Source organism: Apteryx rowi, unplaced genomic scaffold (genome assembly GCF_003343035.1).
Source record: "Apteryx rowi isolate R43461 unplaced genomic scaffold, aptRow1 scaffold_6, whole genome shotgun sequence".
Taxonomy (NCBI): Eukaryota; Metazoa; Chordata; class Aves; order Apterygiformes; family Apterygidae; genus Apteryx; species Apteryx rowi.
The window spans coordinates 1,101,387-1,127,603 of record NW_020450871.1 but is presented as its reverse complement, the minus strand read 5'-3'; the positions used below and the strand labels follow the sequence as shown (position 1 = coordinate 1,127,603).

General features: G+C 65.8%; 3 protein-coding genes across 6 annotated transcripts in view; 1 reads left to right on the top strand and 2 right to left on the bottom strand.

Moving 5' to 3' along the window:
• The window catches only part of FAM83G (family with sequence similarity 83 member G), a 22,200-nt gene extending 19,801 nt beyond the window's left edge, over positions 1–2,399 (bottom strand). Inside the window, exon 1 of the mRNA XM_026083095.1 lies at positions 1,905–2,399. Coding sequence (XP_025938880.1) covers positions 1,905–2,399 — 495 coding nt within the window. The remainder of the gene's footprint in view (positions 1–1,904) is intronic.
• The window catches only part of SLC5A10 (solute carrier family 5 member 10), a 49,938-nt gene extending 36,401 nt beyond the window's left edge, over positions 1–13,537 (top strand). For 2 of the 3 annotated variants that reach the window (XM_026083097.1, XM_026083096.1), the window contains 6 exons: positions 8,813–8,920; positions 9,060–9,210; positions 12,495–12,663; positions 12,804–13,019; positions 13,104–13,165; positions 13,368–13,537. In XM_026083097.1, coding sequence (XP_025938882.1) covers positions 8,813–8,920; positions 9,060–9,210; positions 12,495–12,663; positions 12,804–13,019; positions 13,104–13,165; positions 13,368–13,464 — 803 coding nt within the window. In that variant the 3' untranslated portion in view covers positions 13,465–13,537. The remainder of the gene's footprint in view (positions 1–8,812; positions 8,921–9,059; positions 9,211–12,494; positions 12,664–12,803; positions 13,020–13,103; positions 13,166–13,367) is intronic. The other variant, XM_026083098.1, reaches the window with a different exon arrangement.
• A 364-nt stretch (positions 13,538–13,901) lies between these two features.
• Positions 13,902–19,550, bottom strand: GRAP (GRB2 related adaptor protein). 2 transcript variants are annotated; one of them, XM_026083085.1, is made up of 5 exons: positions 19,400–19,550; positions 17,891–17,988; positions 16,972–17,094; positions 15,588–15,756; positions 13,902–14,562 (listed from the first exon to the last, which is right to left on the bottom strand). In XM_026083085.1, the coding sequence occupies exons 1-5, from the start codon at positions 19,475–19,477 to the stop codon at positions 14,377–14,379; spliced, it is 654 nt and encodes a 217-aa protein (XP_025938870.1). In that variant the 5' UTR covers positions 19,478–19,550; the 3' UTR covers positions 13,902–14,376. The 2 variants fall into 2 exon arrangements, with proteins under 2 accessions (XP_025938870.1, XP_025938871.1); XM_026083086.1 differs by lacking the exon at positions 19,400–19,550 and adding an exon at positions 18,081–18,294.
• Positions 19,551–26,217: the final 6,667 nt, after the last annotated feature.

Sequence of the window (26,217 nt, the reverse complement as noted above, 5' to 3'; positions counted from 1 at the left end):
GATCCTACATGACAAGAACAGCAACATTGGCCATGAGCGCATCCAGGAGGCTTGGAGACGATCCAAGAGGAGGTGGGGATGGTGGAGGCACCCAGGCCGGCAGCTGCCTGACTCAGCCGCCTGGCTCCACCGAGCGGGAGGAGGACTGTAAAAAGGATGAGTCAGGAGATGCCATTTGTGTGGGGGCAGGCAGGAAGCAGTGAGTAGGCAAAGCCGGGCAGGACCTGCAAACCTGGTCAGAGGCAGCTGGAAAGATCTGAAGATGAGGCATTCTTAGTAATGGGAAAGTTCTCCCCATGCTGCATCCCGCGGGCTCAGTCCTTTGCAAGAATCAGCCCTCTGTTTCCGTGCAGTGTGAGAGCGGCCCACTGCAAAGCCTTTCCGAGTGGAAAATGTTGCAGGTAAGGATCAACTTGCCGTTCACAAGAGAAAGGGGAGGTGGTGGCCAGTACCTAAAGACGGCTCCTGCCTTGGAGCAGGCCTGCACACACCTGGCAGCCAGCACCACCCATCTCCTGCATCCCTGAGAGCAGAGCTTGGCCGTCCCCGCTAGCCCGTGTGCCCGGCTGGTTCAGACATGTTTGGAGATCAGGGTTCCTGCCTCAGCACGGGCACCTTGGGAACTTGCCGTGCTCACTCAAATACACGGCCCTCTGGCTACCGGATCTTGGAGAGACTCTGGCTATAACCTGCTACTGGATAAAGGCTTCTCGTCTTTCCCACCAGGATCCAAAGGTCCTCTGCAAGTGCCAGCACTTGCCCTGCAACCAGAAGGGGCATGTGGTGACGGTTCGGTGGCCTTTGGAGCCAGGCAGCTCTGACCTGAGCCTGCCACACTGTGGCTGTGTCCCAGTCTGGAAGAGGAGTCCACCCAGCTGAGCTCTGACCTGCGCATCTGCTCGTCCTGCTCCCCTGGGACCCCGGCGGAGGGAGGGAGAAGCAGTTCTCCCCCGTTTCACTGCTGGACCGTCTCCTGGGATGAGATGCTCCCTCCCCCAAGGCTGAATTTCTCCAGGAACTGAGCACACAGAGCTTACTGGCCATCAACCAACACCGTGAAACCAGCAGATACCAACCCCTCCTCCAGTTCTCAGCTGGCACTGGGCCACCGGGAAATACCAGTGGCCTTTGCCCCCCACAGCTGGCCTTCAATATATGTGGTCCTCTCCTATCTGCTCCCCTCCTTCCCCTCTCCTCATGCCATGACATCAGTCTGACATGATTGCTGATCCTTCCCAGATCTCTGCTCCTTGGTTTGCTGCCACAGCGAGGACAAGTCTCCAAATCCCAACCCAAAGAGCTCGGACAGCCGTTAGTTGTGGTTCTCCCTCAGTATCTCCCCTGGCTTGTGCTGCACATCAGCTTATCTTTTCTCTCTTAAAGCCAGCATGAAGCTGACTTGGAGCAACATGGCAATCTCAGGGCAAACTTGACCCTCATATGAGTCGGTGCAAGACCAGTGGCATTCACGGCTTTGCCTAGGGCCGAATCTGGCTCCTTCACTTACCGCGTGTTGCCGCACACAGTTACACTGTGCTCCGGAAATAATGACTGGGATGTAGCTGGGACCTTGGGCTTGGAGTTGTGAAGCAGCTCAAACAATTTTTCTCCCTTCTTTTCCTCAGAACTACATAGAGACCCTGGGACTAGCTCAGCTACAGTAGCAGTCATGGAAAGGTCACACTGTTCCCAGGGCATATTAGACCAGGCTAACGGCAAAAACCTATCCCAGATTAATGATTACTTTGAATTAACAAGGAAACCAGAATGATTTACCCTGATGCCTTTGCTTGGGCAGAGGTTCCCAGAGGATGCGTATTGCCTGGCTGAGCAAGACTTTAGGACCTGACATTGGCAGAACAGCCCAGACCAACTCCTGCCCCAGCACCCGGGGAACGCCTCACCTTCTGAGCCTGGCAGATCATCTTCCTCACCACCTCCTTGATGTGAGCCTGCCCTTCGATGGGTGGCTGCATGTACACCGTGGCGCGGGTGACCCCGCGGTAGGCGACGGTCTCGGGCCAGCCGAGGTCCAGCTGGGGGATGGACCGATCAGATCTCTGCGGCCAGTACTCCAGGGATGGGGCCACGTCCTGCTCGTTCCCTTGGCTGTTGCGGTCGTCCTCACTGTCCCCCGTGCTGCTGCCATGGCGTGGGATGTATTCAGAGCCTGGGTCATACGTCTCAAGTGTATCCAGGATCTTCTTTAGCTCCAGCTCAGAGAGGAAGTCCCTGATATTCTCCTTCTTCAGGACCTCGTAAAAGGCATCTGGCCCCTGGGAGGCCAGTGCCTCCAAGGCAAGGCGTTGCTCCTCGCTGTAGAAGAACTCGGGCTTGGACTCACTAGACCTCCAGTTGACGTGGCTGTCGTCCAGACACTGCACCTGGGAGAAAGCCATGGTGACTGCAGACACTGATATGCCCTCCAAAGAGAGCTTTGTATGCCGAGGAAGCACCAGCTGCTGACAATAAATAAGAAATCAATTATTTCCCAGTCTTTAAATATACAATTGTTTTGTTTCTCCCTCCCCGAGTTCAAGGCACAGCTGTAGAAACGTGTCTCTCCGTTCTCCTGCTTGCTTGGCAGAGTGTTCCTGGGACTCCGGACCTTTTCTCCTCCAGCAAGGAGGAATCGGCTCCTCGTTCACTCCTAGGTCCGAGCAGCAGTCAGGGCCTCCGCGCAAGGCAAACCCCAGGGAAAGCTGCTGCTCTCTGCACCTGGGTCTGTACGATGGGGGAAATGACCCCACTCACACCCGGGCACGCATGGACTCTTTAGGGGTGGCCCAACCTGGTAAGTCTTCTACCGTCAGGTCCACGCTGGTCTCATCCTTCTCTCTTTCAACAAATAATAGTATAGAATAAAATAGAATAAAACACTATGGAAAACAAAAAAATAGCTGCTTAAAAAAGGGCCCAGGAAAGCAGGATTTCTCAGCCCAAAAGTTGTCCCCAGGTATTGATCCTGCAGAATTGGGTCAACTGGTTGGTTTCACTGCAGCAAACTTCTCCGTCAGCCTCTTGGGCATCTCCCCGGCTGGCAACGCGATTATTTCGGGGATCTGCCTGTGTGCAATGCCGAGACGGACAGGTAACAGCAAGAAGTGAAAAGAGGAAAAGCAAAAGAGTGAATCATTGCTCCGCCCTGCCCCACCTGAAGTCACATGCTGCCTTCACACATTCCCCGGCTTTGCTGGGCCATTAACTCTTTGGGCCGACGCGGCGCGCGCGCCTCTGCCCGGCGGTGCGGGAAGCTGATTCACCCGCCGCGCCGGCTCCCCTTCCCCGGCCGGGCACGGTGCGGCGGCGCTTCTCCCGCTCCGTCTCAGGGGCTGGGGTGCAAGCTGAGCCTGGCCGGGTGTACGGTGCCGTGCAGCTGCCTGAAGGTCCTCCGAAAAGCCTCCCGGTGCGGGAGGTTCGCTGGGAAGCGGGGAGGGGTTTGCATGGTTTAAAAAAAAAAAAAAAGCAGCTTTCTTTTGAAATCGCTCCCTCTCTCTTTGTGTGCATGCGGATAAGTCAATATTTTCCAGGAAAGTTTATCTCTGTCTCGTTGTTAACCCCTCCTGTGCCAAGGATAACAAATCCCCGTGCTCATGTTGGAGCTCGGAGCCAAGGTGGGTCCCAGCGAGCAGCTCCCGGGTGCCGTGGCTGTTGTAAACGCTTCTCCACTTTGGTGGGAGGTTTGGAGCAGGGACACGGTCTCGCACCATACTAGAACTTGCTCTGACACGCTGTGTTCATAACTGGGAGATGGACAAAAAAAACCCCAACCCGGATCTGTCAGTCAGTGATCACAAGCTAGAAATGTGGAGCTTTTTGCTTGAAAGCTCCGTTCGAGATGAAGAATTTCAAGAATCAGGGTCAGATTCTCGCACCAGTGCAGAAATAAATGCCATGGGCTGTGTCTAGCTCCATGCGCTTCCGTGGAATTAATCTGGATTCGCAGCCGTGTAAACAAGAGCCCCGCTTGAGTCAGCGTCCTAAGGCGAAGCGGCGTGTTTACCGGGACGCCTGCAGCTTCAAAACTGCTCGATCCTGCAGCCGTGTTTACGTTTCATCATCCGCGCCGGCCTGGCCTGGGCTGGGGCGCGCGCCGTGCCGTGGCTCCTTCCAAACGCTCCAGCGTGCTCGCCTCAGCGAGGCGCAAAACCTAGAACGGATTTGGAAGGAAGCACCCAGAAAAGGAGAAATTCCAGCGTCACCTTCTCAAAAACAGGTTATAGCAGCCTGAGCTAATATCCTTTTCTGTTTAAGCTACAATAATGTGCTGCTTAGGGGAAACAGAGCAGCTTTTCTCACCTTAAATTGAAGTAGCAGGCTTGATTTGAGTCTCCTGTCAAGGATGTTTGCTGAAGGAGCAGGGAGAAGGGGACGATGCAAGGAGTATCACCAGAGAGAAGCAGTGGATGGAGAAGGGTTGCTCTTGGTGTTCCCAGAGAGCAGTTTGCTGGTACATCAGTGAGCTGGGGTAAGACCTAGACCATGAATTTGGGGGCCAAATCTTGGGGGGCTGCTGCTAATAGCGAGGAGATGTCAATCACTGCTGGAGAGAGAAGCAGATGCTGGTGCTGGTCATCATGAAAACTAAATAGCAGAAAAGGCAAAGTGTGGCACACGCTTGTGCAGCGGCTGCGATTGGCGGCAATGGGGCAGGAAGGAGCCGGGCACATGCTGGGGATGCCCTGCGCCTGCCCAGGTCATGCTAACGCGCCTGAGGATGTTTCAGAGGAGGCCTTTTGGTGGAGCCAGGCAGTATCAGCCCCCTTGCTAATGCCCTCGGTAAGAAATCGTTCACTGCCTCAAGCCCAGCTCCGACCTGTCATGTTCCAGCAGGGAGAACGGCGATGGGATGAGCGTGGACATGGGGGTGCCCAGGAGAAGAGGGCATCGCCCTACAGTGGTGCCAGCCTGGGTGTGGGCCCTTGCCGATGGGGACACGGCAACTTGACGGCCCTATGTTTAGGGTAGGACACAGGGAGAAAGGAACTGCTCAAGTCACAGTGAATATTGATTCACGAGGTGTTTCAGAGAGAGCTTGATGACTTTATGGAAAGGCTGCACTGACCAAGTGGGGAATTCCTGGTGATAGGACGTGACATCTGTGCCAGGACTTGGGGAACGAGATGTGCAGCAAAGCCCAAGGGTGCTGGAGGGAAAACCGGACCGTCCTTCCTCGTATCCAGTGCTGTGGGGTTTTCCTTCTGCTCTTCTACCCCTCTCCTTTCCCAACTCATGAGTCGCCTTGTGAGGCTGAAGGGTTTCTTTACTGCTGCCTTTCAGGAGTTTCGGAGAGTGGGCACAGCCGCTGCAGGCTGTGAGCGAGGTTGGCACAGGAGGGGGGTGTCCTGTGCTTACGTTCCCTTTCACTGGACACTGGACACTGGATTGGGGGCAGTGTCCCTGCCAGGCTAGGGGGACCGTGCCCTTCACCTGCTTCCTGCTCATGCCATGGGCTCTGCCCTTCGGCATTGGATCCTGTGCGTGGTGTGTCCCTGTTGTCCTCGTGCACAGGGGGACTGGGCACCCTGGGAGGTCCCTCCAGATCCATGTTTCTGTGTTCCTGCATATTGCTGAGGAATGGGTATTTTGGAAGAAATCCCAGCACTATTTAGAAAGTGGTGCTGGTCCCTTAACTGCTGGCGCTGGATGTGCTCTGGGCGGGGGGGTGATGGAGTTGCACCTGCTAAAGGGGATAAATCCGGGCACCTGGCAGGCACCTATGCAAGGAGCCTCCCTGCCCTGTCCTGGGGAGCTGCAGGACCTCATTTCTGGTGGTCCTGGCCTTTGTCCCTCTTGGTGCTGTGATCTCCTGTCGCCTCTCCTTTGCTTGGGCTGCTTCAGCACTGCTGTGAAAGAAGAGTCACGTCCCCCTGTGCTGGTTCCTGCTCGTGCTCCGGTTTGGCAAGGCCCAGGGGGTCTCTGGGGTCGAGATGGTGCACATGCAGCGCCTTGCACGTGGATGGCGGGCCACGCAAACACGCAGGGGAGAGGCACGTGACGGGGTGACCCCACGGAGCAGGACCTGGCGCCGCGCCACTGCAACGCAGGGACGTCGTGCCCGCTTCAGCCAGGCTCGCCTGGCCCCGTGTCTGGTTTTGTAGTAGCTGTTGTGCAAGGAGATTCGCAGGCTCTTTACAGGGGTGTGTGCGCACGCTCGTGATTTATTGCACGGCGGGGTTGATGCACGTGGGAAATCGCACCCCATAGGTAACGCGAGGGGATGCCGCGTACGGGCCGTGCTGGCCAGGGGGAGCTGGGATGGCGGTGCACCGTTGCCTGATGCACGCGGGGTTGGTCTAAGCGTGAGGAGGGAAGACGTGTGCTCGCAGGTCAGATCACTGCCTGCATCGGCAGTGGCACGGAGGCACTGGGAGCTGGGGCTGGACCGAGTGATGCTCTTGCCTGGTTCCTGCATCCCGCCTGGCAGAGCTGCAGCATTCCCGTGCTGCAAACGGGGCTCCGGGTGCCCGTGCTGGGTTGGCAAAGCCGGGCGCCGCATCCCTGGCTCCCCGCGGAGAGGGCAGCCCACCCTGGGACACGGGCTCCGGGCACGGAGCCCTTCGTAAGCCGGCCGGGATGTGGCGTGTCACCTGGCTGAGCTCCCCGGGGCGATTTGAGCGAGACGGGGTGGGAGCCCCCGAGGCCGCCGCGGAGCTGCAGCGCCGTCGCTGCGCTTTCCTCCTCCTTTCCTTGACATCACCGCGTGGCCGCCGCTAATGACAGCCTGTCGCGCTGAGCTCAGCGCTGCCCGGGCTTGCCGGCCCGGCCTGTCATTTTGGGGTGTTTGCCTGCGCATCCGGCTTTCTCCTCTGATTTACGCTGGCTCCTGGGGTCAGGGACGCCCGAACGCAGCGTAGCACCAGCACGCGGAAAGAGACGGCAGCTCCTTTCTAATCCGCCGGCTGTTTGCAGGGGCAGGTCGCTGTCTGGCTCTCGCTGCGTGGAAGGCGCATCCTCATTGCCAAACTGGTTCGGTGCCCCACGTCTCCGCCGCGCTCGTCTGCGTGTGTCCCTGGCCCCGGGCTAACCCCGGCGCGGAGGCAGAGCCCTTCCCTCCATCCCGGCTTCGTCCCCGCCGTGCAGACACAGCCGCGGCCCCGCGGCCAGGAGCAGCAGCCGCTTCCTCCGAGCTGCAGAGAGAAGAACTAATTACAGGCTGAAGCTGCTAATTAATTTCCCATCTTTAGCGAAGGGCATAATGACAAAGCGAGGCACTGGGGTGCAAAGGGCTGAGTTCCCAGCCCCAGGACCCGGGCACATCTCGCGGCCTTGCTGGACCTCCTGCTCCCCTGCCGGGCTCGGCTGCCCACGTGCTCGGGGGGCCACCACGGGGGGGGCCAAGCCCTTGGGTGGCTATTTCGTGGCTAGGCCTGGGTTATAATATTCAGACACCGCTTTGCCCTCTGGAGCGTCCTCCACCCGCAGGTCTCCTGGTGTCTGCATGGAGCCTCTCCCAGCGTGGTGTTGCAGAGAGGGGGAAACCGAGGCACGGAGCGGTGACAGCAGCTTTACTCACAGCTGCTGGGAGACAGAGTCACCAGAGCCCCAGCGCAGGCTTTCACCATCGGGAAGCGCGTCCGAGGCTGGGTTTAGCTTCCCTGTGAATTGCTAAGCGCTGCGTGTAGTCTGCTGACTTGCAGCGTCGCTGCCCCACGCTCCTTCACTAAAGGCCTGGGGTTGTTACCGGCAGGGTCTGTGGTGGTGTAAGAGGTGAGGATGGGGGGGACTCCCAGCAAAACCCTTTCGGGGGGCTGCAGCAACCCCGCGAGGGAAGCCATGAGGAGGGATTGCCAGGGAGAGGGTGTGCGTAACCCAAGGAAGATCCTTGCACATTGCCATATCCTTCCCGCAACACCGCTGGGCACGGGTGCAGGGCCAGGCGGGCATCTGGTCCAAGACCTTTGGCTCTTGACGTGCTCCTAGGACAGGGATTGCCAAGCTGTCCTCATCTGGGGCTTCCTGAATAGTTTCCTTCAGGATTTCAGAGCCCTCCAGACCAAACCTAAGGCTGTGCCTGTGCTTGCCCTCCCCGGGCTGCCCGCGGCTGTGCCCAGCCCCATGCACGAAGGCCGAGATGGCAGGAGGGCAGCGGCGATGCTCTCGGAGCTGGACCTGCGCAGGGGAGCCCGTGCTAGGCCCTGCGCTCCTCAGGGCAAGGATCCAGATCCGAGAGCCAGCCAGGCCATTAATATTTATGCCTGCCATTAACTGCCATCCATTTCAATATTTTATGAGCATGACAATAAAAGAGGGCTCAGCACCCATTGAGACACCTAAGTAATCGGGCGTTGACGGTCCTGGAGAGCTGCCATGTGCGTTGCAGCGAGCGCGCCTGGGTGCTGCCCGTGCGGAGGTAATTGCCCCTGAACGGGGTGCATGGACCTGGGCGCCGGGGCCGGGCAGTGCTCCCCGCTGGGCTCAGCCGCCCCCCGTTGCAGCTGCACGTCCTGGGCAGGGGCTGACCTGGCTCTGGAAGCCCCCCCGGCGTGGAGAGGGCTCCTACCGCCGTTTCGTGCCCGGTGGGCAGCTCACATCTCTGCATGTCACTCTGAACCGGGCTGGATGAGAGGTAGCTCTGAGGTCCAGGTGATGCTCAAGGTCCAGGCGATGCTCTAGGTCCAGGTCCCATCCATGCTGGGGCTGGCAGGGACCCGAGGCTGCGGGGAGGGAGGGACGAGGTTGCGGGATCGGGATAAATATCCCGGGGGATCTGCCGCTCCTCGTGGCAGTCCCTGGGGAGGGCGTTGGGAAGCGGCTCCCCGGGACCGCGGGAGGCTGCCGGCGCGCTCACCCTGCCTCTGTGTCGCCCCAGATGCTGTCGCCTGCGTCGACCCCGAGGAGTGCGTCCGTGTGTGCGGCGCCGCGGTGGGCTGCTCCAACATCGCCTACCCCAAGCTGGTGGTCGAGCTGATGCCCAGCGGTAGGTTGCTTGCGGGAAGGAGGCGCCGGCATCCCCGGCTGGGGCTCATCGGCCCTGGGGAAACCCGGCTGGGGTGGCACGATCCTGGGGGATGCGAGCGCTCCCGCTCCCGCTCCCGAGAGCCCCTCTCCTCCGGCAGGGCTGCGAGGTCTGATGATCGCGGTGATGATGGCAGCGCTCATGTCGTCCCTCACCTCCATATTCAACAGCAGCAGCACCCTCTTCACCATGGACATCTGGAGGCGGCTGAGGCCGGGCGCCGGCGAGCGAGAGCTGCTCTTGGTGGGCAGGTACCGGCCGGGTTTCGGGGAGACACTGGGTTTTGGGCAGACAGAGCTGGGCCAGCGCTCTGTAATCTGCCGCTGGTGCCCAGGAGCTAAGTGCCTGCGCTCAGCCGGGCTGGAAAACACTGCGGATAGGAAAGGAAAACCAAGCCCTCGGATTATTTCAGGTATGAAAGTGCTGGAAATGCAGATGGGGCTCTCGGAGCGCTTGGTGGGACGGGGCTGGATCCTGCCCTCCCTGGGCCGGTGCAAAGCCTCTCCTGTGGCTGCCTTGCACCCGTTTCCTGGGGAAGCTGCTGCTGCTGCTCTTCCCCGCCGAGGCTGCGGATCCCAGCAAACCGCCCGGGGATCAGCTCGGCCCCTGGCCTGCCGGGTGGAAAAGGGCCACGGCAGCAGCTGGTGGAGGAGCTGGAGGGAATCTAGGTCAGGACTTTGGCTGGGCTGGTTTTGCACTTCAGGGAGGTTTTGCTGGGCGAAGTGAGGTGGGTCGGTGGCCCTGGGAGCTGGGGCTTCTTGGCATCCTCCACTCTCCATCTGCAAACAGCCCGGGAGGGAGCCGGGGCCGCAGCTCATCCGCCAGCCGGGCCCGGGGGACGCAGCGGGGTCGCGGAGGTGCCTCCTGCCCGTCGGTGCTCGGGGGACCCCGTCCGCACCCGGCAGGGCAGGGGAGCCCGTGTGCGTGTCTCGGGGCCTGCCGACGCCTCCGCTCGGTGCCTATAAAAATGGGCATAATAACGCTTGAGAGCTTTGGTGAGAACAGCTAATGAGGGTTTGCAGAGGACTTTGCCTGCCCGGGGCAGGAATCGCTGCTGCAATCAATCGTGGGCAATTCATTAGCGCGTCGGGCAATTTGTGCGAGCTGAGCCGGGCCCTGGGAAACGCCTCTGCCGGGTGGCTCCGCTCTCCGCAGTGGCAGCGGGGGCGCGGGGACGGCGTCCCCCGGCCGGTCCCTCCGGCGCCGGTGGGAGCGGGGCCGGATGCTCTGCAGCCGGATGCGGCTGCGGGCTGGAGGGGGAAGCGCCTGGGGCCACCTCCGGCCCCCCGGCACAGCCAGGAGGGTTAGGAGAGGAGGAAATGTCGTTTAGCAAAAACGCAGGGCGAGACTCTCCGCGCGCTCCTGCACCTGGAGCCCCGGGAGGTCCCGTGGCAGCGGCGGCGGCTGCTTTGCCCTTGACCCATCGGGGTGCGACTGGCCGGGCTCGCTCTGAACTTCCCCGGCGGTTTTCCTGGGCGAAGTCTCCCCTGCAGCTGAGACGCTGGGAACGACGCTGAAGCAGACGTATTTATGAACAGCAAACGTGCTCCCGTCGGAGTTTAGGAAAAAATCCTTCGTGGGGGCTAAGGAAATGGATAGGTTCCACCTATGGATATAGCAAACGATGACCGTTCAGGTCAGTAGCTGGATGGAATGGGTACAGACTGGCCGGGAATGCAGCCGGCACGCGGGCTGCCGTGGTGGGCATGGCCCGGGCCCCGCTGGTTGCCCTCCATCCAGCTTAGCGCGTGGAGAGAAGCAATTTCTGCTTGTTCAGCAGAAAGGGGAGGCTAGGAAACAGCGGCCGGTGTCCTGCGAGCGGAGGGACGGCACGAGGTGCCGCGCCGGGGACGGGTTCTCCGCCTGGGATGCAGTTCAGGCGCTCTGTTTAGCCGTTTCACATCATTTTCGGCAGTCGTGGGCCGATCCAGCCAGCAACCCAGCAGGATTTAGCTGAGCACCCGTGACTTTCTCAGCGGTGCCCTGAGGCTGCTCGAAGCAGCTCGGTCTCTCCCGGGGCCGGACAGCAGCGCCCCGGGGGGCTGCCTGGCTTCCCGACGGGCAACCCGGCACCGCGGGGCTCCCCGTGCCGCCGGAGGCGGGATGTCAAGCTCGTAGGACTGGAAAGACCTCCTGGCTCTGGTGACTTGTGCCCACGTCACGGCAATGTCATCCGACTGGAAATCCCCACTCGTGTTTTGTGCTCGCCCTGTGCCGGGCTGGAGGAGATGCGGGGGATGCGGAGGGGCTTCCTGCAGCGCGGGCGGACGGGGAGCGGGGGCGGCACGGTCCGGACAGGGGCTCTGCACGCCGGACACCCCGAATCCAGCCCCGGCCGAGGGGACGTGCCGGGGCAGGCGGCGAGCTGGCTGCTTTGCCCCGAGACCCCGGGAAAAGGGGGGAGACCTGTTCGGGGCTCTTCCCAGGGCCGGTCGCAACGCCGGAGCGCAGCGAGGCCGCAGGTCCATGCCGGCGCGGCGAGGCCGTCCGAGGGCAGCCCCGCTGCCAAGCGGCCCCCCCAGAGCCGCCCTCGCGGGCGCTCAGACGCACCTACATTTTCCCCATGACCTTTTTAGCGTTGTCTGGGGTTTCGAGAAGCGCCGAACGTGGGGTTTTTCTCCTACCCCCAGGGCCAGGGTGTGCGTTTTGCACTTGCGCTGCTTCCTCTTTCCATAGCGCCAGAGAGGCGGTAGCAAAGAGGGACCGAGCGTTTAGAGAGCCGCTTTGCTGCTTTTTTCTTTTCTTTTTTTTCCCCTTTGCACTTCTGCTTTTCGAGATGAGCAGATGGCGATTTAGGTAATTCTGCGAAGCTGTAAACAAGCCGGGCCGAGCTATAAATACGGCGGCGCTGAGCCGCGGAGCAGAGCCGCTCCCGGCCCGGCCCCAAACGTGCGGCACGCTCCGCCGGCCCCGCTTCTCCCCGGTTTGCTAAGCGACTCGATCCCTGTTTCTCGATTTGCTTTCGGGGTTTGTCCCCCTTTCAGCTCCTCGCCTCTAGCAAGGCCGATGTGCGCAGATTGGGCTTAAAAAGCCAGGGTTTGGCCACTGGCCTTTGCTGCGGACGGGGGTGACGTTGCAGGGTGCGGCTGGGCCCTTCGGGTGGATTCGGGGCTGACGTTTGGGGATGGATAAACCTTGTGTCCGTGTGTCCGGACCGGAGTGTTGGCTTGGGACTCTTTAGCCGCGCGTTAGGGGATGCAGCTCCCGCCGGAGGGGGAAACCTGGGCAATGGGAGCGTCACCCCGCCAGCCCAAATCCGGCTCCGCGGCCGAGTCGGCCGGGCTGCCGGGCCGCTCGCGGGGCTGGAGCTGCTTGTAGCGCCCGTGTCCGTCACCCGGCATCTCCCCGTGGAGGGGTCCCAGTTCGCATCCCACCCCGGGGAGCTCTCGCCACCCCTCGCAGACCGGGATGGAGCCGGCAGCGGTGCGATCACGGCAGCGCCGCGTGCGAGCTTTGCGAGCCGGACTGCCGGATTGGGAATTGAGGGAATTCCTGATGCTGGCGGGACGAGCGCAAGCGTCGCTGCCTCTCGCAGGGTGGTGACGGTGGCGCTGGTGGCCCTCAGTGTGGTCTGGATCCCCATCCTGCAGAGCTCCGGCGGCGGCCAGCTCTACGTCTACATCCAGGCCGTCACCAGCTGCCTGGCGCCTCCCGTCGCCGCCGTCTTCGTCCTCGCCGTCTTCTGGCCCCGCGCCAACGAGCAGGTAGGCGCCCGGCGCGGGGACGCGCCGGTGCCTTGGAGCACCCGCGGGTGCGGACGCCGCCGGGGAGCCTCGGCCGCGGCGCCCTCGGCGAGGGGGTCCCCCAGGGTGTGGGGGGGTTTGTTTTCACCTTTGCTTTGCAGGGGGCTTTCTGGGGCCTCACGGCGGGGCTGGCGCTGGGGCTGGCCAGGATGGCGCTGGAGGTGGCGCAGCCGGCGCCCCGCTGCGGGGAGCCCGACGAGCGGCCGGCGCTGCTGGCGCGCCTCCACTACCTGCACTTCGCCCCGCTGCTGGGCGCCGCCGCGGGCGCCGTGGCGGTGGGGGGCAGCCTGCTGAGCGCCCCGCCGCCCCCCGCCCGGGTGAGCTCCGCACCCTCCCGGCCCGCCGGCCCCGCGCCGGCATCCGGCCCCGCGGCCCCTCCTGACCGGCGTCTCCCTCTGCAGCTGAGGAACCTCACGTGGTGGACGCTGGCGCGGGAGCCGCTGCCGCTCGCGGACGGCGGTGAGTCCCGCGGGATGGGGTCTCCGGCTTGGGGGGGGGGGGKGCGGCCCGGAACGGCTGGCGGGAGGCGATGGGCGCCCCGTGCCTCAGTTTCCCCAGCTGCAAACCGGGCTGGGCTGCCGCAGCCCCGTCCCCGACGCCGTCCCTCTCTCCGGGGCAGGATCCCGGGAGGTTTCCCCGCGCGGCACCCCGGCAGCGGCCCTGAGGGACGCCGCGGAGAGCCCCTTCTGGGCCAGGGTCTGCTGCGTCAACGCCGTCGTCCTGGTGTGCGTCAACGTTTTCTGCTACGCCTATTTTGCCTAGCCGCACACCGGCCCCGCGGGGCCGCGCCAAGGGGCCGCAGAGGAAGAGGGACGGAGCGGGGGGGGCAGCAGGAAAGATGGGGATTCGGGCGATATTTTATTATTATTTGTCACATTTAGCACGTGGGAAATTTCCACCAGTGCAATGAGCTGGGCGTTCTCAGCACTGTGGACCTTGAGGGCGTCCTGGTGCGAGGGTCTGGTGAGGGCGGGGGGCATTTTTGGGGGGCAGCGAGGGAGCTGGTGTCCGGGGCGAGGGCTTTGGGGGGGGGGGTGCGCACGCATGGCGAACGGGGCCAGTGCCCAGAGTGGAGCTGGGGGCTGGTGGGAGCCGAGCGGGAGAAGCGACAGCGCAGCAGAGCGGCAGGCGTGTGAAGGCGGCCCCGGCGGCGGCTCTGGTGAGCGCCCTTCGGAGAGGCGCGGAAGCACCAGCCCCGCTTGAGGCTTTCATCCAAACACACTTTATTAGCTCGAAATTAAAAAACAACAACAAAAAACCCAGAAATGCCACAATTTGCAGCTACAACCGGCGCCTGCGGGACCGCGTCCCTCTGCACCGCCCGGACGCGGTGGCCCCGGCGAAGGGCTGGGAGAAGCCGCGCCGGCGTGCGGATCCCCAGCGGGGTTTGCCCCAGGGTTTTGGCATCCCCGGGGCAGGGGAGGCACGCGCACATCCCAGGAGAGCACGTGCTCCTACCCCGGGCTCCGGCTGCTCCGGAAGAGTTTTTCGGGCCCCTTGGCCGGTTTCGCGCAGGCTGCTGCAGGGCTCTGCGCTCCCCGCAGCCGCGGCGGGGGTTTACGGCTCGCACGGCGGCAGCGGCGCCGGGACGGGGCGCTGGGGCGCGCGGCAGCCAGCGTGGGGACGGGTGCCGCCGGCGGGGCGGGAGGCCGGAGCGGCAGCGGCGGCGGCGGCTCACTTGCGGATGGGGTGCACGTAGTTGCGGGGGAAGAGGCCGACGCGCCCGTAGATCTTCCCTTGCCACCAGTTGGGGTCGGGGCAGTCCAGCACCTCGATGATGTCCCCGCGGAGGAAGGGCAGCTGGGAGCTGTCGTGGGTGGAGAAGTCAAACTGGGCTTGCACGAATTTGGGTCTCCTCACCTGGAGCAGAGGGGAGGCAGGCGTCGGCGGCGGGGCGGAGGCAGAGGGGGCCGTGTCCCCCGGTGGCTCCGGTGCCCGTCTGCGTGCGGCCGCCCTGCCCGAGCGCCCGGCACGGGGCGGCCGCCCGGCGATGCTCGCGGCCCCGCGGTTCTGCCTTTGCTCCGGCTTTGGGGCCCCTGTGCAGCCCGGAGGCCGCATCCAGGAGCCGTGAGAGCAGCCGAGGGGACAGAGGGTGCCACGGTCCTCCTGCCTCAAGGACAAGGCCAGGAACCGGTGCAGGGGGAGCTCCGGGGTGCAGGGAAAAGCCCTGGGATGCAGGGAAAAGCTCCAGGGTGCAGGAGGGAGCCTGGGGTGCAGGGGGAGCCCTGGGATGCAGGGAAAAGTCCTGGGATGCAGGGAAAAGCCCCAGGGTGCAGGAGGGAGCCCTGGGGTGCAGGGGGAGCCCCGGGGTGCAGGGAAAAGTCCTGGGATGCAGGGAAAAGCCCCAGGGTGCAGGGGGAGCCCTGGGGTGCAGGACTCCCTGTTCCCACCGCCTGCAAGGCAGCCGGCCAGTGCCTCGGGATGATGTGCCCCCCCCGAGGCCTCGGCCGCCCTCCCCTCATGCCAGGTCCATCCTTGGCACTGCAGCCGCCCCGGCCCCGCTCCCAGGGCTCCGTTTTTGCCTCCCGGGCAAGCGGCTGCCCCGGGGCTGCCCTTTTATCTTTGGGTGCACAGTGCTGCAGGAGAGCAGGAATTCATGGGACAACAGCACTTTTCCAAGGGCATCACATGCAAGATCTCTCCCGGACCCCATTGGAGTCGCCAGCAGGGATGCATCCCTCGTGTCCCATCCGCTGCCTGGCCCCGGCGGGGGACGGACGGGCCGTCGGAGTGATCCGTCACGGACAGAGGTGCCAGGTCTGGCTGCCGGTAGCGAAATCGCCCTCACCCCCCCGCTGCCGGGCAGAACCGGAGCAGCCGGCGGGCCGGGATGTGCCGCCCCCCCCCGGGTCCCCCCCGGTGCCCTGCCGCGGCTCTGCCGGTACCTCGGGGCCCTGGTCGTCGTCTCGGAGGAAGATCTGCTGCTTTCTGGCGATGGTGGTGGTCCGGTAGAAGTCCACCAGCTCGTTGAGGGAGTTGAACTTCTCCTCCCAGAGGAAATACTTCCCGTTCCGCTCCCTGAGCACCTTGAAGTGCTGCACGTGCTGCCCGTAGCTGCGGGCAGAGACGGGCCGTCACCCGGCGGGCCGGGGCGCCCGCGGCAGGAGACTCGCTGCCGCGGGGCGATGCTCGTCCTCCCCATCCCCATCCCCGGGGTGGCATCCCCCCTGCCCCGAGCTCACCCTCGTGGCTGCCTCTGGATGGCTTTTGGGGACGAGCCCGGCTCCGGGTGTTGGTGTGACCCGGCTGGGCACGAGGGTCCCCCGGGTGCAGCGGGGTTGGGGGGGCAGAGGCAGTGCTGAGACCTGCCACAGCTCATCCCACGCACAGCTGAAGGCCATCATTAAAATCCTCCTTGGAGCCTGCGCCTGGGCTCAAATTCCTCCTGTGCCCACTGGCCCCGGGGAGCGGGACGGCCGGGGGCAGGGGAGGGCTGACGGGGGCTGAGCCCTGGCCAGCGGCTGCCGCACTGGGTGCGGAGACGGGGACAGGAGGCAGCTGGGGGGAGAGGGGCTTCCCAAAAACTCCAGCTCCGGGAGTCCTGGGAATGAGCAGGGCTGCACCCGGTGGCGAGGAGTGCCAGGGCTTTTCGGTGGCGCTGCGGGGCCGTGGGTGGCCTCTGCCCAGCGGGGTCACGCTGGGGGGCTCCAGCCCTCAGTGAGCCTTTTTGGGGGGCTCGGGAGGGGGCTGGGGGCTGCCCCGTGGGGCTGTGCCTGCCTGCAGCCCCGCGCCGGGGGATGCCCTCGCCGGAGCCCTCCGGCTGCGTCCCCTCCTTCCTCATCCTCCCGCTTCCCAGCAAGAGCAAGTGCAGCGAGAGCGGCAGGTCTCAGCGCAGCCCTGGCACGGGCCGGGAGCAGGTCGCAAAGCCTGGGCTTGGGCTCCCGGACCCCCGGGCCGGAGGGGGAAGGCGCAGGCTGGTTTCCCCGCGCCGTCCCCGCGTGCCGGTGCCCCCCTGGGTGTAGGGAGGGGGGGGCAGCGGCTTGGGGGTGCCGGTGCAGCAGGGATCTGCGGGGCTGGTGCCGCTGCCAGGCCCCGGGGCAGGGGCAGGGACCGGCCGCGCTCGTGACGCACGGCCCAGCGCCGTGCCCTCTCATCACGGCGAGAGGCCCCGGGGGCAGGCGCTGCCCGGGCGAGTTCGTACAGCGCCGCGCGCCCGGGCGCAGAGCTGCCGGGGACCCCGCGGTGCCCCAGCCCTCCACCCTGGCGATGCCGAGGGCAATTTGCTCCTCCGCATCCCGGCCCGCCGCGCTCCGTCCGCATCCCGCTTACTTGACGGAGATGGAGAACTCGCCCGGGGCGCTCTCGCTCTCGCGGATGAGGAAGGCTCCCAGGTGCTTGCGCTTGAGGAGCAGCTCCTCCGCCAGGTGCCGGGAGATCCTGCCCGCGTACCACCTGCGAGGACGTCCGGCGTCAGCCCGGCCCCGGCCGGCAGCATCCCGGGGGCTTCTCCCTTTCCGCCTCGCCGCGCGGGCGGCACGGGGACACCCTCAGCCCTGACACATCCGCAGCCAAACCGCTCCGCTGGCGGTCGGAGAAGCCGTGGCACCGCGGGCACATTTGCGGCCGGGATGAGCTGCCCGGTGGCACCGACCAGGGGGTGACATTCCCGGAGGGGCTGGAGTCTCGCGGCAGGAGGCAGGAGCGTGGCATCCGCCTGGGCCGAGCGGATTGCGGAAACGGGGCTGGCTTCCACGAAGGAGAAAGTCTCCGGCGGCCCGTTCGCCCGGCGCTGCGGCCGGAGCGTTTCCGCATGGGCCACGGGGCCCTGAGCAGGTTTCGCGACGGCGTTTAACGGCGATTTGCCGGGGGATAACGATACGTAACGCGCGGGTTGAAACGGGGTGGATTACGCTGGGCTTTCGTGACGCCGTAACAGGATTGCGCCTAATGCGGCGGTAATCCCGTAAACGCTCGCTGTTCCCCAGTTATCATTCGTTTAGCGGGCGGCCCCGCGCGGGGATGGATTTCCGCACGGCAGGCGACGCGGCCGTGCTGCCGGCCGTCGCAGGGGATGCGGCGGTTGTGCAGGGCTCCGGGGATCGCTGCGCTGGGGACGCTGCCCCGCCGCTCCGTGCCTCGGTTTCCCCCCGCACGGGGCCACCCCAGCTCGCGGCAGCCCTTTGGGTGCCGGCGGGATCGCTGCCGGGCCGGGGGGGGAGAGGACGTCCCGCGGCGGGACGGTACTTACGGGTGAGGCTTGACCTTGATGTAGTTCTTGGGGACGAAGCCTTCGGAGCCGTACAGCTCGGCCTTGTACCAGTTCTGGTCGTCTTCCATGTTGAGGATCTGGGTGGGAGAGGAGCCGGTGTCACCCGGCAGCCGTCCCCCGCCGGAGGGGTCACGTGCATTGGCCGCCCCGTGTCCCCCCACCCCGAAACCTGCGCCAAGGGGGGGCTCTGCAAGCGGTTTGCAAAAGCCGGGCTCATTCGAGGGCCGGGGCTGCTGCGGTTACGGAGCCGGCGCCGCTCGGGCCGTGCTCATCGCCGGTGCTGGCTGCAGAGGGACGCCCGTCCTCCGCCCCAAGTTGCTGGCGATGCCAAAGGGGGTAACAGGGCATCAGCCCTGCGCCCCAGGCACCGTGTCCCCCCCCCCCGGGCATCCGGCGCCCGGGGCCGAGCACAGGCGGCGGCGGTGGCGGTGGCACGCGTGCAGCGAGAGGAAGCGTCCCCGGGCGAGCAGGAGGGCTGACGCCCACTTCCGCGCGGCACCGTTTTCCCGGCCTCCCACGCAGGGGCCCCGTGCAGCCCGTACAGCTGTGCAAACAGGATCCGAAACCCCGGGGCGCTGCCGCCGCCGCCGCGAAACCCCGGGGGCCGCGGGGAAAACACGCCGGGCAGGCGGCGCCGGGCTCGCAGGACGTGCGCACGGCCGCTCCGGGGCGCTGGGCCGTGTCCTTGCGCTCCCCGGGGCCGCGGGGCGCTGCCGGGGGTCCCGCTCTCCGCCAGCCCGCCACGGCCCCCCCCCCCCCATCCCCGCATCCCCTTGCGGAGCTGCAGGGATGTTTCGTGGCTTTTTGGGAAGCCGGGCGGGTGCCTGCGAGCCTGTCCCGAGCCCAGCGCCCCGCCTGGCGCCCGGGTGCATCCTCCTCGCTGCAGCGTCCCCAACGCCCTCAAGGCCTCCGTGGGGCAGGGGAGAAAAAGCGTTTTGGTCCCGGCGGAGAACGGCTGGTGCCGCTGGCCCTGCTCGCACAGCCGGGGGGCCGGAGCCACCGGGCGCCCGCAGCGAAGGTATTCCCTGCCGGCTGCGGCTGCGGCAGCCCTTTTTTTCCTGCAGCCGGGCCATGGGGATGGAGCTGTGGTGGGAAGGAGTCGGGTCCAGAGGCATCATTGGGGGTGGATGGACCCCGTATCCCTGCGCATCCCCGCGTCCCTGCACATCCCCACATCCCTGCGCATCCCCACGTCCCTCCGAGCTGGGGCCTGGCACCGCGCGCAGGTTGGGTGAAACCACCCGGGTGGCAGGTCCATGGGGCCGAGCCGGGACCTCGCAGGAGACGCGGCTGGTGGCACGGTGAGCGGTACCCCTCGCCGCTGGCGCTGCTGCCCTGCACCCCAAAACCCTCCGAGACGCCTCTGCTCCCCCAGGCAAAGCCCCAAAGAAGTGGCAAAGCCGGGCGCGAGGAAGACGCCGGCATGGAGCCGTGCCGGTGCCGCTCCGGCCCCCGAAGCAGCAGCATCCGTCCCCGCCGGGGCCGTACCTTCAGGGTGTCGCCCTTGCGGAAGGGCAGCTCGTCCTTCTCCGTCGCCTGGAAGCTGTACAGAGCCACCGACTCCATGGCGGGGCCAGGGCACCCCGGGGGCGGCGGGCGCTGGGCTTCCTGCTGCTCGCCCGGCCCGGCGCCGCGGGGCTCCCGGGGGCGAGCGCACGGCGCCGCGGGGCAGGAAGCCGCGCTGATGTCAGCGCGCAGCCGGCGGCGGGGCGCACAGCTGGCCAGATGTGCGCCGCGGGGGCGGAGGGCCCCGCCAGGCTGCCTGGCGCTGCTGACGCCCCACTGCGGTACAGGGTGGCAAAATTGGGCGGAGGTGGCTGTAACCTCCCCCTGCGGCGGGCCCCTGCGGCGCGAGGCCGGCCGCTGCCCGGCGGGGAGTCTCTGATGTCTCGTAAGGGCTGAGCTCCCGGCGGTGTCCCGGTGGGAGCCCTTATGGGAGGCTCGAGATCTCCAAGGCTGGAGCGGGCAGAGGCGCTGGGAGGTGCTGCGGCTGCACACACCTTTGGGGAATCGGACTGAAGACCGCGGCCCCCAGACGGCGAGGTTTCGGCAGAGCTGTCGCCACTGGCCTTTCGGGTCGTGCCGGTTTGGTGTCGCTTTTCCCAGCTTTTTTTCTGCAGGGCTAGGGAAAAATATCCCCTTTCGATTACAGAAAATCCTCCGGCTCTCGCGGGTTCCAGGTGCTGAATCTGCAGCCCTTTGCCCGTCACCCTCTTCCCACTGCCTGGTCGAAGGAGCCGGTGTCCCATGTCCCGTGCATCCCTGGTGCTGGCGCCCCGTGTCCCATGTGTCCCTGGAGCACCGGGAGGGCAGCGGGACGGGGTTGGGGTGGGCACGCTGCCCGGCCCTGGAGCCGCAGGGTGCTGGGCCGCCCTCCGGGCAGCTTTCCCATCACGTGTGCGAGATGGGGCAACAGCCCCACAGGGATGAAGCACATGGAAAATCCCCCGGACGCTGCTGTGCTTTGCTGCGAGGAATTAAATTGGGGACAGCTGCGGCTCAATCCCGCTGAAGGGACGTAAGCAGCGAGGTGAGGAGGAGGAGGAGGAGGAGGAGGAGGAGGAGGAGGAAGCCGCCGCCATCTGCCCGGGCAGGGATGAGCCGGCGGCGCTCGCCCCTGAGCCGGGACAGCCTCTGCGGTGACCCCGGGCCCCCGATTCTCCTCCTCCAAACCTTAACCCTATTTATCGAGTGCATTGGAAAAGCGAACGCCCTGTAACGCCCCCCCCGGGACTGTTCTTCATCCCAGGGGAAGTAGAGCTGGGAATTGCAGGCTGGCTGGAGTGTCTGGGCAGCCGTGCAGAGCCCGGCCGTGTCCCAGCCCCCTGCACCCTGGCTTGTCCCCAGCACAGCCCCAGGGACCTGCCTGCCCTGGGAAGCGGAGACGAGCTGGGGAGGAAGACGGAGGGCAGGCGAGGCCGTGGGAATGGGCTCAGTATGCGCACGCATGTCACGAGGAGGCCAGGACTCAGCAGCTCTGCGTGGCCCCCGCAGCCCAGCGATGCTCAGGGATTGCAGTGGGGAAGATTTCCATGTTGGGTGAGATTCCTGCTACGCTCGGCAGCACCGGAGACAGCCGGAGCTGGACAGTCCCTGGAGAAACCACTCCAGTGGAGCAGCACCCTGGGGGCTGCCGCTGGCCGGTGTCTGTCCCCGTGTCCACCAGCACAACCCAACCCGATCACGGGGAGGACCGAGACGTTTCCTCTTCCCTGGCTCCCGGCAAAGGGCACAAGCTAAAACCCCAGCTGGGGGGCCGGGGGGGCGGCCGAGCGCGGCGAGGAGCGGCGCTGGGGCAGCCACGTCCCCGGTGACGCCGGCGGGAGACGATGCCGCCAGGCCCCGCGCCTCCGCGCAGCTCTTCAGCCCGCAGCGAACGGAAGCAAACGCCCCAAAATAAAGAGGGACAGAGGCCTGCCACGGGTCGTTTCTAGAGGGGGGGGGGGAGCGCAGCCCTCCTTTTCTCGGGGTTTCTCCCGGCGGCGTCCCGCGGGAAGCATCTCGCTCTCCTCCTGAACGAGCTGGGTACGGTGGATCCGGTGCCTCGGCCGGCAGCCACGAGCTGTTTCGGGGCGCTGCGTCCCCCCCCGGGCCCCGGTGCCCGTGGGTGAGCAGGGCCGTGGCAGGGGGGCTCTGCGGGAGCCGGGACGCGGAGGGGACACAGCAGCAGGACTCAGGACCGGAGCAGGATTGGGTCCTGCCAGCAGGTGGCAGCAGTATGCAGGGGACACTGGGGACACTGGGGACCGTGTCCTGCCAGCACGGGCCCTCCCGCATCCCTCCATCCCTCTCCCAACCTTGGGGCACGATTTCCCCTCTCCCCCCCGGCCCTGGGGACCGATTCCCTCCGCTCCCTCCCCTGGGATTTGCTGGCCCCGCTGCTCACGGCCTCCCTGATCCCCTTGGACCCCGGCGAATGGCTCGGAGGAAGCGGGCAGCCCCCTTTGGCACCGCCGGGGAGAAAGGGGGGGGCGCAGGGCTGCCCCAGCTCCTGGCCGCGGTCCCTGCGAGGGGCCTGGCCCCCCCCCCCCCGGCCCCCTGTATATGTGCACGGGGTGCAATTTGGGCGCTTCCCGCCAGCGAGCGGCTTGGCCGGGGGCAGGCAGGGAACGGCAGCCTGGGGTGTTTGGGGACAGGCAGGTCAGGAGGCATCTTTCCCCCGCCGAGCCCTTAATTCCTGCCTCTTTGCTCCGCAGGTGTTTTGCCCACCCCCAGGAAGGGCTGGCGAGTCCCTTCTGGCTGCGAAGGGCCACGCGGCTCGCTCGTGGCTCGCTCATGGCTTGCTCGTGGCTCGCGCGCTGTCCCCAGCTGCTGGCCCAGCGCGTGTGGTCGCAGCGGGGGGACGGTGCAGGGGCGCAGGGCCAGCACCCTGCGTGCAGACTGAGAGCCAAATCTCCTGCGTTCGGCCGCTTTCTGGGTGCTCCGGCTGATGCAGGTTTCCCACGGCGCGGGACCGGGTGCTCTCCGGAGGGCAGCGGGGTCCCAGCCAGGGGGTGGCACCCAGGTGGCATCCCGTTGCCTCCGGGGACCCCTCGAGGGGGCTACGGACATCCTGATACAGCAAAATTGGAGGTGCCAGTCACCTCCCGTCCTCCAGCCGCGTCCTTCCCCGGGGAACCCTTCTGCCTGTGTTCCGGCAGCCGCGCTCGGCCATTCCGGAGCCTCGGCCCTCCCGGAGCCGCCAGGGTGTCGCAGTCCCGGGGGGGCTCGGCCGGGCACCAGCACCAAGCTCCGCACCACAGAGCCCTGCAATGCCAAACGGCTGACTACCGCTGGGCCCGAGACATCCAATAAACCTCAAAACAGGGTGTTTGGGGTTTTTTTGTTGTTTTTTTTCCCCCTTTTCCTCTTGTGCCTTGTCAAGTTTCTATATTTTGTACAGCACACGCTGTACTGGAGCAAGGGAAGAGCCTGTTCCCGTGGCTCCGCGAGAGCCAGGAGACGCATCCGCAGCCGGCAAGGCGGGATCCTGCACACGCCGTGTCCGAATTGGGGGGGGGGGGGGCACGACGGGGGTCTATACCCCCATCTCCGAGCCTCACGAGCGGCCTGGACCCTGTGCGCGCCCCCGATATTCGGAGGGACGAGATGGGACGCTGCCGCGCACCGCGGCCCCAAGGTGCCCGAGGCGACGCGATTCACCCGCGGGCGTCAGCACCCGGGGGCAGGGGGGGCCCGTTCGGCCCCCCCTCGGTTTGAGGGGCAGCAAGTGGAGGGTGCAGAGCCGCTTTCCTCAACATCCCGTGTTTACCTGCCCAGCCGCAACATCGCCGCCGCGGCGAGGGGAGGAAGAGGAGGGCAGGGAGCCTCTTCCCCTTCCGCCGCGGGCCGGGCGCGTTTCGTGAAGGAGGCGATCCCTATCCCACCCCGCGGGCTCCTCCGCGCTCTGCCCGGGAACGGGCTGCTGTTCGGGGAGGAGGGGGTGTCCCAAGCCCGGGTTTGCTGCCCGTGGCGGGGTCGTACGCCAGGCCCGGATGCCGGCGGGCATTAGACGCCGGCTGCGCTCGTGCCGTGTCTGCGAGCCGACTCCGGCTGTGCGGGAAGCGCTCCACGTGCCAGGGCTTCGCTCCTGAGCACCCAGCAGCGGGACGGATGCCCGGTGCATCCTGCCCCCCCCCCACCATGCACGCCAGGCACGCGGCGTTTCCCCTTCCGCCGCTGCAGCAGGAAACCCACGGCACGACGCCACCCCGGGCCAGCGGGGAAATCACGGAGCGCCCTCGGCATCGCGGCCCCCGGGGGGGGGGGGGGGGGACGCCGGCCGGCCCTGCCTGCCTGCCTGCCTGCCGGCTCGGTGCTCCGCGGTGCCGCTCGGCTCGCAGGCAGAGGAGGAACGGGGCCGCCGCGGCAGCAGTACGTGCCGTTTGCTGGGGGGGAAAAAAAAAAAACGCACCCAACCTCGTCACCCGCCAGCCTGCGGCTCCGCCAGCCCCCCCCCCCCCCCCCCCCCCCCCCCCGCCAGACCGCGGCGGCTGCGAAGCACGTCGGCCGTGCGAAGCGTCTCGCAAGACGCCCGCGCCGGGCACCGCGCGCCTCTCCCCCGCCGCGCATGCACGTCCTGTGACTCAGACACGGGGCAGCTCCTTCTGCCTCATCGGGAAGGCAGCTCCGGCGCTGCCGGGCTTGCGTCCGTCCGGCTGCAAAGAAAAGCCGAGGGGAGGCAGGGGAGGGAAGAGCAGGTGGAGGAGGGAGGAGAAAGGCCGGCTGTCAGAGCCGCGCTCCATCGCCCCAGCCGCGAGCCGCCCGCCGCGGATCCCCTGCAGCTGGAAGCGGGAGCTGCCCTTCGGGAAAATAAACCGGCTTCGCTGCCGAGCCGCAGAATAAATGCCCTGCAAGCAGAGCAGCTAACGGGCCGAGACGGGAGCTCCCGCCTCGGGCCAACTCGTCGACAGCCCCGATGCGGCCCCGTGGCGAGCTCGGCCCAGGGATGTCCTCTGCGATACCGCCCGGCTTCAAAGCCACGCGCAGGGCGCGACGCACGAGTCAAGGGTCAGGCGCCCGGAGCAGCCCCCGGCGCCGCTGCCTCGTCACATCCGCCGCGGCGCGGGATGCCGTGGGGACCCTCCGCCGCTTTGGCTCGGGCCTCTCGGAGGAAGCGGGTGCCCCCACGAGGCCCCACGCACGGAGGCAGCGACATCCTGGGCTGGAAAACGCCACGTCAGCGCGTGCGAAATAGGGTTTCAGAGTCAGCACTTCCCGCCCGGGGCTGAAGCTGGTTGAGTGCCCAGCTCCTTCTTGTACGCAGCGCTATTTCCTTGCAGACGCCGGCCCACGGCGAGGAGCTTGCGTCACCGCTCGGGCCCGGGTGTAAGCGAGCACAGGAGGTGGCCAGCTCTGGCGGGGGGGGGGGGGGACAAACCCCCCCGGGCCCCCCCCCCCGGGGGGGGGGGAACCGGGGGGCCCGGGGGGCCCGAAACCCCCTTTGGGCAGGGGGGGCCTGGGCCGGGGGGGGGGGGGGGGGGATCAGACCCCTCCAGGCCTCTCCTCATCCCGCAGGACCTGCAGGAAAGCATTAGCGGAAGGAGCAGCTGGGAGTCACCAAGCCGATTTGCCACGCGCAGGCCGACACGGCTGGGAGAGGCCACTCGAGGCGCTGGTTGCATCCAGCCGTCGCCCCGGCTCTCCTTGGGTTCGGCACGGGTGGGCGGTTGGGGTTGGCATCGGGGTGGGCTCCTGGGCCATGGTGTCCCCAAAGCCTCAGGTGAGCAATGAAACCCAGGTCTGCAGGAAAAGGGTGGTGATGAAGCAGTTCAGGTCCGAGCAGCCCCATCGAGGCGGGGTGCTCGGTGTGCCGGCTTGGCTGGAGGCTGGGACCAGCCTTCTGCAAAAGGGTGAAACACCGCGTTGGTGGAGCGATTCCAGGCGCAAAGAGCTGGAGCTCCTGCCTCCGGGACATGAACACCGAGTGCTTCCCGCGAGGCTTGCGGGACTCAGTTTGGGGTTGACTGACATGTGTGGTGCTGGTGCCTGGCTCTGGGGACGGGCACTGCCTCCGTTTTGGCTCAGGGCATGGCTGCGGTGGAGGTTCATGCAAGGATCCTTTGCAGGGAGGAAGGAGTTAACCATCAAAGCCAGCAGCAGCTGAAGTCTATCTTCTCCCTGGGCCCTATAAAAGGAGATGGAAGCCACCAGCTGGGTTGAGTTGGTGATGAAGATGGGTGTTCAGTGCTGTGTTTTGGGGGGTCTCTCCTGGGATCCTGCAGTTTCCAGGGATGGTGCCCTTCCATGGCTTGCCTTCCTCTTTTGCCCCAGGAAGGAAAAACCTCACGCTGGCTCTGAATGTGACACTCCAAAGAGCAGGATGGAGGCAGGGTGTCCTGCGGTCCGTGCGGTGCTTCCCCCGGCTGGCTGCAGCTCGCCTGCATGTGACCCGGAGCGGGCGCTCGCCGCCTGGCTGGAAGCAGACCTTGGCGCGCTCTCCATGGCTGCGGTGCACCGGCTCTTGTGCTCTGCCTGGGCGTCTCGCTGTGGTCATCAACGTACCTCGGGGTAACTCTGAGACCTGCTGCTGCCCTTAGCTGAGGGTTAACCCTAAATCTGCCTTAAGCTGTGTGCGCGGTGTCCTGTTGTGCTAGCTGAAAATGCCTTAAAGTGCTTTCTGCTGCACCTGCCGAGCTCTGATCTAGAAATCTCTGATAGAGACACTTAAGAGATGATAAACCGCTAGGGCATCCGGCCTCAGGTCTTCCTGCGTGGGTTATGGGGCAGGCGAAGCCCCTGTAACGTCACCTGGGTGGGCTTGGGGCCGCAGCAGGCACCCGAGCTGAGATTTCCCCATCGCTTCCTGTGGGCCTCTTCGGAGCAGC